Below are 9477 nucleotides of genomic sequence, written 5' to 3'. Positions count from 1 at the left end.
CAATCTGCATTTCCCTGATGACTAATGATGTGGAGCATCTTTTCATGTGCTCATTGACCTTAAATTTGCTGAAAATTTAAACATACACACAAAGACATAAAGATTAATAAAACAAGTATGGTCTATAAGATACAGATAGTGAGAAATGAAACCATGCCAACAGTTAAACCTCCCCTGGGTAGCCTTTCCCAGACCCTCTTCCTTCCCTCCCTGTAGAGGCCTCCACTGTCATGAATTTGAATGATATAATTTGAGCATTACGAAGCAGAAGGGTGGAATGGTTAAAATCAAGATATGATGCATGATTCTGGGCAAACATGTAGCCTCTCAAAATCTCAGTGTCTCTATCTATAAATGGAGATAATAAAATAAAACAGCCCTCAAAAGGTCACTGTAAAGATTAAATTAAACAAAGCATGCAAAATGATTAGCACAGTGCCAGCTCAAAGGAGGGCTGGGTAAGTGCTGGCAAATATTAGTACCAGAGCCTTAGAACCAGGGACTCAGATTCATAAAATGCTTGTATTAGCAGAGTGCAGAGAGAACACTGAATCCAGCTTTCCTCCCCTGGCTTTGAGATGACATAACTGAGGCCCTGAGAGAAGGAAAGGATTTGTCTAAGTTCATAAAAGGGGGGCAGCCCCTTTATGTACCCACTCATCTACAGGTGAGAGAGGAGACAAAAAGAATTTTCGGCTTTTTTTTTTGCTTCAAAGTGATTTCCTATCTAGGGAGTGAACATTTGCCCATTTCTTGAAACCTCCAAGGAGCCTTATGAATCCACAGGTCTGCCCAGAAACAAGTGACGAGGGCCCTGGGCAGCCAATGGAAACATGCTGGCCTTTTCACCTGCCTCGGTGGGGGCTCCCCCTACTCATCCTGTCCCATTAAAGGCAACTTGCTGAAGTGAGGGTATTTCCAGCTTTGTGGCTTTCACTTCCACTTGTACCGGGTGGGCGGAGTGGCCTCCTGTGGACGAATCAGATTCCTCCTCAGCCCCAACTTCAAGAGGTGAGCACGGGGCTCAGCATCCCAGATACGCAGGCAGCAGCAGCAGCAGCAGCAGCAGGAGGGGAAAGACCAGAGGTCAGAAGCATGGAAGACCAGCGTGACCTCATCTCCAACCATGAGCAGCTGCCCATGCTGGGCCAGCGCCCCAGAGCCCAGGAGAGGTATGTGTGAGCAGTAGGAGAGAGCAGCCAAATCTTGGGCTGCACAGACGTACGTGCACAGGGCTACAGAAGGAGCACTAGACCTCGAGTCGGATGAGGCGTGAACTTGGGCTCTGACGCCAGCACTAACTGGGTGGTCTGGGGCAAGTCTCTGGCCATCTGGCTTCAGTTCTCCCGCCTGTAAAATGAGCGCGTTCCTCTAGGGCAGGGGTTTTAACTTTCTTTGCATCACATACTTCTCTTCTGAAAATCAGAGAGCTCTGTACTCATTCCCTACAGTTTCCCACAGTATCAGGAGCTTCCCAGAGTCCCTTGAAGCTGGGCCAAGCCCTAGATTAGAATTTTGAAAATATTATGGATCCTAGATGGAGAAGCAGATTTTCTAAGAGAGAATGGCAGAAGCAGCTCATCATTGAGGAGTTTCCTCCTAGTTATCATAAGTTGGTGTATGTGTTTATATCGAGGGAATTATAGTTGCAGGTGTCTGTAGAGTAGATGAAGATGTTTGCTATCACAGGAGGGAATGAGAGATGTTGGAGGAGGGTCAAAAAAGGGTGAGGTGTGGGGCTCTGGCTAAATTTCCAGAAGGGGCTGTGGGTTGATGTGGGTGGTGCCCTGCCCATGCCCCTCTCCCTTGCAGTAAGGGGCCAGCACAGCCATCCAGAGGACCCTTTCCCAGATCCTTATCCATCTGTTTCCCTGAAAAAAAATGGGGAATGATTAGAATACAGCTACCCCAATGTCCCTGCCCCCGATCCCAGGTAATTTGCATATTACAGGGACTTGTTGTGATGTCAGCAGTTGCCAGGCAGAAAGGGGTTTGGGAGAGACTCTCAGAGATGTCATGAGGAACTTCATTCTGTGGGACATGTAACTAGAGACAGACCATTAGTGCCTGGCCTGTGAAAACCTTGGGGAATCCCGTGGCTAGGAGGGCCAACTCTTGTGAAGGCTGGATTCTGGTCAAGGTTCTGCAACTGTCGTGTATGACTTGTATGAATCACAGTTTCTCTCTGGGTCTCAGTAGTAGCAGCAGCAATAATAATGACAGTGGTTATGATAATAGTTCCTATTCACTGTATACTTGTCACCAATCCTCAGTCCCTGTTAGATATTAGTATGATTAGTTTTGTGGTGGGCATATAACTAAATGCTAAACTCAATCATAATTCTTTTACTAACTTTAAGTTGGGTACTTTTATTATTTCCATTTTTACATAAGAAAAAATTGAGACTCGTATTAACAAGTGAGTTACCAAAGTGATTGCAGCTAGTGAATCCTGGAGCCAGAATTTGAACCCAGGACTAGTCTGATATTAAAATTTGAATTTGTCTACCATCCGACCCCCTTCTAGAGGCATAATTTGCAGGGAGGGGAAATGGGTCGCCTCTGAGCACAGGCCACCCAGTGAGTTGCAGAGCCATCGTGGGCTCAGTGAGCAGAAAGGGTGCCCCCTTGTCAAATCCTTGTCTGGTTTTCCCTCAGTTCAATCACTGCTTCTAAAAACTGTCCTGGCCTGTTTTGGACCCTTTTGTGAACACTTCTGCCTGGCAACACTTGTACCATGATTCCCCCTAGTTCTGGTTGGCTCCTGACTTTGGCCAGTTATTTATTCAAGAAAGAGGCAGTAGAAAGGAGGAAGTGACAAGAGCTGGCACTCATCCAGAACCAAGAGACAGGCCATCAAGATGCGTGAAGAGGAAGGAAACCAGATGCTAAAGTTAATCATTAACTCCCTTGAGATTAGTGCTCAGTGTTACAGACTGCTAACTGTGTGCTAGGTATGGAGTCAAGAGCTTTATCCTGATCTCATTTTATATAACAACCCTTTGAGTAGATACTCTTACCTCAAGTTACTAAGAGAGGTTGAGTGACTTGCCCCTGTTCCCTGAGCTAAGGGAATGACAGAACCAGGATTGCAATCCAGGTTACAGGGTCTCATCTTTATTATGACTTTCTAGAATCTTAGACCTTATGAGAAACTGAGGTTCAGAGAAGAGAAGGTGGGAGGAACAGCTGGGACTCAACTTGGGAATGGGGTTGCTGAAAAGGTGAGGTTATAGAGCTTGAACTCAGGAAGACCCAAGCGTGGGTGGACTTTTCACTACATCAGAGGCCAGGCCGCCCCTTTTCCTTGGGAAGACCAAAAAGTAGGATTTGTTTTCCCCTCTTCTCCACACAGGATTTTTACATTCTCCTTTCAGAGTAATCCCTGGACTGGGCCTTGGGTCCAGAAATCACAGAGGATTGGCGAGCAGAGAGGCAATGAGACTGAGCCATGTTTGTGATGTCATGAATTACTAGGCAGCAGGGTCTTCCTGGGGTTTCCTCAGCTGTCCTTGCTGGTTCCCTCGAGAAGACAAGGCCCTTGTTCTTGGCTCTTCCCCACACAGGGGCAGCTCCACGATTTCTGCCTGGGAGGGCTATAGGGGCAGCAGTGGCTGGAGGTAGGGGGTCAGGGGAATATCATCAAGCTGTAAGTTCATAGGCACTTATTTGTGCTTAAAGCGTGTGTTTGTTAGGGGCAGCTGAGGGCAAGGGCTGGAACTGTGGGGGCACATTCCCCCATTCCCAGCCAGTCCCCGGGACAGCCACTTCTGTGGACTCTCCTCTAACCTATGTCCCCCTCCTCCCCCCACAGCAAGTGCAGTCGTGGAGCCCTGTACACGGGCTTTTCTGTCTTGGTGGCTCTGCTCCTGGCTGGCCAGGCCACCACTGCCTACTTCCTGTACCAGCAGCAGGGCCGGCTGGACAAGCTGACGGTCACCTCCCAGAACCTGCAGCTGGAGAACCTGCGCATGAAGCTTCCCAAGCGTGCGTGCCCTGCCTCTGTCCCGACAACCCCCCTGCCCCTCACCTCAAAGAACCCTCATTCCTGCCCCAGCTGGGCCCACTGTCCTCGCCCTCTGGTCTGGAATTCCAGCCCCTCATCTGGGTCTGAGCTCTCGGTCCCTGGGTCTGAGTACCCTCTTCCCTGGGCACTGGGGCCACACTCATGCTGTGCCTTCTGCCCCCACAGCTGCCAAGCCTTTGAGCCAGATGCGGATGGCCACTCCCATGCTGATGCGGGCGCTGCCCATGGCAGGCCCGGAGGTAAGGCCAACCCCAGGGCAGTAGGAGAGGGAAGCTTACCCCACCTGGATAGAGGGCAAGTGTCAAGGGACAGGGGATGACACCTGGCTCAGGAAAAGCACAGCTGGAGAGGCGGTCCTGGCTGTTTGGGGGAGGAACAGGAATTCTAGGGGTGAAGAAGGAAAGAGCCTCTTGGGGCCCTCTCTGGAGGAAGGCCTAGCCCTCCACAAATTATAAAATGCTTCTCGTTTCCCAGAGCATCTCACAGTCCCTCCTATTTTCAGAGCCCTTGATATATAGATGATGTTTCTGTTCACAAAAGTATCTCCTGTCCACAAAGCCTTGGGCAGGAAAGCGTAAGCAGAGTAGAGGAACAGGATATTGAGACAGGAAGATAACAACCTGCTCAAGCTCTCACAGTGGGAGGTGGTAGAGATGGACTTGTTGAACATCTGGGAATCCAGACTCTCACCCCGACCCCAGCTGCTGGCTCTGCTCTGGGCCCCACCCCCAGGTGCCAGCAATGGGGACTCCTCCCCCCTTCCTTCCTTCCACAGCCCATGAAGAACGCCACCAAGTACGGCAACATGACACAGGACCACGTGATGCACCTGCTCCTGGTGAGTGGAGCCCGGCCAGGCAGCCCCCACCTCCCACCCCATCCCCACAGGCCCCGGGCCTGGCTCACAGCAGACGTTCAACGTGGGCTCCGCAGATTAGTGAAGCAACACAAATGTGGCCCTTAATGTTCTATGAAGTTCAGCCCCACTGCTCCCCACTTTTTTGTGTTTGAGGTGGAGAAACTAGGGCCCAGAGTCTGGAAGTGACTTGCTGAAGATGCCTGTTTTATTCCTTCCCAAATTTTTACTGCATGTCTACTCAGCACCAGGCACTGTGCAAGGCTCTGGAGCCACAGTGGGGAGCAGTCAGATCAGTTCCTAGTCCATGGAGATCTCAGGCTAGCATGGGAGACAGACAAGTGACCAGGTGATGAGGGATGTGCAGGGGGCTTTGAGAGAAAGAGGCCAAGGATCTGACTTAGCTGGGGCGGGAGTGTTGGGATGAAGTCGAGGGTTCCCTCGGAAGGAGGTGAGACCTAGAAGATGAGTAAGAGTCTGCAAGGATCAGAAGACTGAGGACTGTTGGTAGAACTGGGCCTGGAACTGGGTCTTCCGACTCCCAGCCCCAGGGTGTTGTAGCTGGGCCCCTGGATTACTTTAACACATCCCCTTCCTCATTAGCTCCAGTGTGCTGAGGTCTGGGCTCCACACCTCAGAACCAAAGATCAGGGCAACATGAGCTGTACATTAAACCTAGCCTGCCTGGAAGCTTTTTAACCTTCCTTCCTGCTTTGCTACCCTGCAGAAGGCGGACCCCCTGAAGGTGTACCCGCAGCTGAAGGGGAGCCTGCCAGAAAACCTGAAACACCTTAAGGACTCCATGGACGGCTTGGACTGGAAGGTCAGCACTGGTACCCTGCCTCCCTGTCTAAAGCAGCCCTGGGACGAGGGGCGTGAGCAGGGAAGCCGGAGGAAGCTGGAGGCGGCTTCCCAGCACTTAAGAAGCTCCCACCGTGGGAGAATGCTTGAACTCGAGGAACCACCTTGACGAAACCCTGTGGGGTGTCTAAGGGGGAACCAGGTCCCCGCTGGCCCTCCATGTCTCTGTTCCCAGGGGCATAGACAATAGGGTGGGAGTGGGCTACTAACCCTGACCCTTTGCCTTTATCTCCATTAGCTCTTTGAGAACTGGCTGCATCAGTGGCTCTTGTTTGAAATGAGCAAGAACTCACTGGAGGAGAAGCCCTTTGAGGTTCCACCAAAAGGTAAAGGGAACGTGAATCTTGGGGAGGCGGGGTTTCTGGGAGCTCCCTCAGGGATAGGGCCTTGGGTGCTCCCTGATCCAAGCACAGAGCTCTCCCAGCCTCTCAGCTCTCACTCCTGTTTCTCCTGCCTGTTCTTCTGGGCTCGTCTGCCCCCAGCCCCCATCCTGTCCCTTCAGGAGGTGACCTCCCTTGTGGAGGATAGAACTGCACAAGGAGGCCTGGAGCAAAAACCACCCAAAACCTCGCAGGAGTCGTAACAATGATCTTCCTCACCCAGCACTGCATCCTGCAGGCTCCCAGAAGAGGGCTGGGCTCATGATTCCCACCCTTTCAAGGGACCTCTCCCAGGTCACACAGCCACGGCTGCTAGATAAGAGGGCCTTGGGGTTCTTCCATCTCATGGGCAATGTGTAACAGGGTTTTCAGCCTGAAAGCCGTTATGGGTGCTCTGTTCTCATCCTGGTGCTAATTGGATATGTGACTTTGAGCAAGTCTCTTCCCTCTGGGCTTCAGTTTCAGAAGTGGAAGATCAAGGGCCCACCCTTCTTGAACCCCAGGATTCTCCATCATGGATTCAGAGAGGGCACCTTGCATGTTATCTTGACCAACTTCCAGCTAATGTTCAAATACCCTCTATAACAGCCTCACCACATGGTAACCCCCATTTCTACTTGGATACCGCCAGTAATGGGAGCTCAGACTTGGCAAGGAGTCTACTGCTTTTCTCTAGAAATCAGAATCATAGGTGCAATTCTAAACTCTAGTAGGTACTGACTGTCAGAAGAAATCATCATGATCTGGGATGAATTAGCAACACAGCCATTCACTTCCTCTCTGCTCCTGGACCTGGTTGGTTCAGGCCTCAGTTTCTCCATCTGTGCAACTGGTAGAGCAAGTGCAGCCACTTGGACAGAAGGCATTAGGCACACCACAGTGGTATGTGGACCTCTGGTTCTGCTGAGACCCCAGCCCAGAGCCCGCTCACTCACTGTGTTCACCGTGCCTGTCGCTTCAGTACTGACCCAGTGCCAGGAAGAGGTCAGCCGCATCCCTGCCATCCACCCGGGCGTGTTCAAGCCCAACTGCGACGAGAACGGCAACTATATGCCGCTCCAGTGCTATGGGAGCATCGGCTACTGCTGGTGCGTCTTCCCCAACGGCACCGAGGTCCCCCACACCAGGAGCCGCGGGCGCTATAACTGCAGTGGTAAGCAGTGGCCGCTATGCCAGGAGCAGGAAGGATCAGAAAGGCTGAAGGGCAGGTTGTCCCCCCAGCACACACTAGGACAGGCAAGGTGCCCTCTCCGGGGAGCAGCCACTCAGCCATGCATCCACCCACTGTGCATTCCTTATTTATTTGTGTACTGTTATTTCTCTCCTTATGTCCACACTCATCTACTTAATTCATTTGTCCTCCAACCCTTCCACTCTACCCATCCATGCGTGCATCCAGGGCCCTCCAGGTCCACCCACCTGATTTCATCACCCCCTCCTTGGCCTCGCTCATTCAGTTCCCCAGCCACATCTCACTGCTGCTTGCAGCCATCCAACAAGCGTCCTTCCATTCACATCTGTTCTACCAAGCACCAGGCTTGTGGCAAGGTTGGGAAGAACCAGCCCACCCAGGCCCCTTGCCAGTGGGCACAGCAGGCCGGACTGCAGCTAACGAGTGGATTCTCTGTTCCTTTGCAGACCCAATGGAGATGGAGTATCCGTCATCTGGGCTGGAGGTGTAAGCAGGATTTCAGTCAGGTAAGCACCCTTGCAGGGCATCTGGTCCCCAGCAGCTTATCCCCAGAGGGGCCAACTCGCCTGTGGATGATGACCCCAGGCCATTCTCCAACTTCCTTCTCACAGATGAGGACCAGGGCTGGGGGTTCTGGGGCCATGGCGGTCAATTCTTGTATCCAAGCAGGAGGCAGTGGAGAGTGAAGGGCTCTTGACTGCTCTGAGGCCACAGGATGCTGGGAGGGGGCAGGGACAAGTGACTCTAGCCCTAACCTGCTGCTTCCCTCCCTGCAGTTGCCCTGTGAGCTCAGCAGATGCAGACGCCAGCACCCTGCAAGACGCCTGCAAGGCCACAGCTTCCCTCCCTGCCCCAGCCCCCTCCTTTCCTTACACACCCCTCCCCTTGCTGTCTCCCACCCTGCACCTCATTCTATGAGACTCTGCCTCTCCATCATCCTTGGACACAACAATCATATCAGAACGGCATAGATTAGCAGTACACTTGCTGCCCAAACTCCCATCCACTAGCAGGAATGCAAGGTCCACGGACATGGACCATGAGTGTGGCTGACCCCCACTGCTGACACCACAGCACGCTGACATGGAACTCCAAGATCGAGGCCCATGAAGTGGTGGGCAGGTGCAGGGAGAAGGGACGGCACTGTCCCAAGTCCCACGACAGACACCTCTGCTGTCCCCTCCCGTCCAGGCTTCAGCTTTCCAGCCCTTTAACTGGGGGCATGAGCCACCCCTTCCCTGTCCCCAGCATCATACACCCAGGAAGAACCAGCCTCCCCAAACTGCAGCCCCTCCCCTTACTTCCTGCCACCCCCCAGTTCCCTCTGCACAGCCAAGCTTGTCATCAGCCCTACGGCCACGGCTCCTGTGAGAATAAAAGGTAGTGAGTAGAACACTCCCGGCTCTCAGCTGTTCTGTTGGGCATGGTCTGTCTACCCCAAGGGGGTGAACTGAAGACCTTGAATCCTGTGGTCGAGGAGGGAGGTCACAGCCTGGGGAGCCCACACACAGATGCCGGGCTTGGGGGCTGCAGTGTTTGGACACAGACCACTTCTCCATGTTTCACACACAGGAATACTTTACTTCCAAGAAGAAGAAACAGGCTCTTGCCCATAATTCTTTAAGCACCAGCTCTTCTGGGTCCAGCTTCTCCTGTCCCCGTTTTCATTTCTATACTAAGAACAGTACAAGTGTAATGACAGATGGCAACAACGCAGGCCCTTGTGTCGGGACCACCAGGGAGTGGGGGCTGTGGAACTGGGGGCCAATGTCCTACTTAAGGGGTGGCCGCTGTGCAGCCCCAGCCGCTTGTTGCCAGGAGGAGCACAGGCCCCTGTGGTCACATTTCTGGACTTTCCAAGAGGAGCCCTAAATGAAAAAGTTTATTGAAATCTCTCCATTTCTAAGTCTGAAGGCTTGCTAGGGGTCAAAGGAACCCAACAGGAAAATGCTCTGCAGCCTCTGTTCTAGCCAACACACTTAGAGGAAGAGAGGCGACCTGGGAGGGGGTCCTTGCCCAGGGGCCCCCAGTTAAGGGTACAGTTGGCTGTCACCCTGACTCTCCCAGAACCCCCAGGCTTAGTGCTGTTTCTGCACGGACTCTCGCTGTCTCCAGCAGAAGGCTAAAAGCCTTGGACCTTCACGACCAGAGGTGCTTCACA

The 9477-nt window shown here is 52.6% G+C and overlaps 1 protein-coding gene across 2 annotated transcripts; it reads left to right on the top strand.

The window, feature by feature from the left end:
* The first annotated feature begins 264 nt into the window (after window positions 1–264).
* CD74 (CD74 molecule) lies at window positions 265–8711 on the top strand. 2 transcript variants are annotated; one of them, XM_069592434.1, is made up of 9 exons: window positions 449–1172; window positions 3815–3987; window positions 4193–4266; window positions 4803–4865; window positions 5611–5706; window positions 5983–6070; window positions 7086–7277; window positions 7763–7822; window positions 8093–8711. In XM_069592434.1, exons 1-8 carry the CDS (start codon window positions 1096–1098, stop codon window positions 7804–7806), a joined length of 807 nt encoding a protein of 268 aa, XP_069448535.1. In that variant the 5' UTR covers window positions 449–1095; the 3' UTR covers window positions 7807–7822; window positions 8093–8711. The 2 variants fall into 2 exon arrangements, with proteins under 2 accessions (XP_069448536.1, XP_069448535.1); XM_069592435.1 differs by lacking the exon at window positions 7086–7277 and having other exon boundaries at window positions 265–1172.
* Window positions 8712–9477: the final 766 nt, after the last annotated feature.

Source organism: Ovis canadensis, chromosome 5 (genome assembly GCF_042477335.2).
Source record: "Ovis canadensis isolate MfBH-ARS-UI-01 breed Bighorn chromosome 5, ARS-UI_OviCan_v2, whole genome shotgun sequence".
NCBI lineage: Eukaryota > Metazoa > Chordata > Mammalia > Artiodactyla > Bovidae > Ovis > Ovis canadensis.
The sequence above is the reverse complement of the archived record's forward strand: the minus strand, read 5'-3'. Positions and strand labels throughout refer to the sequence as shown.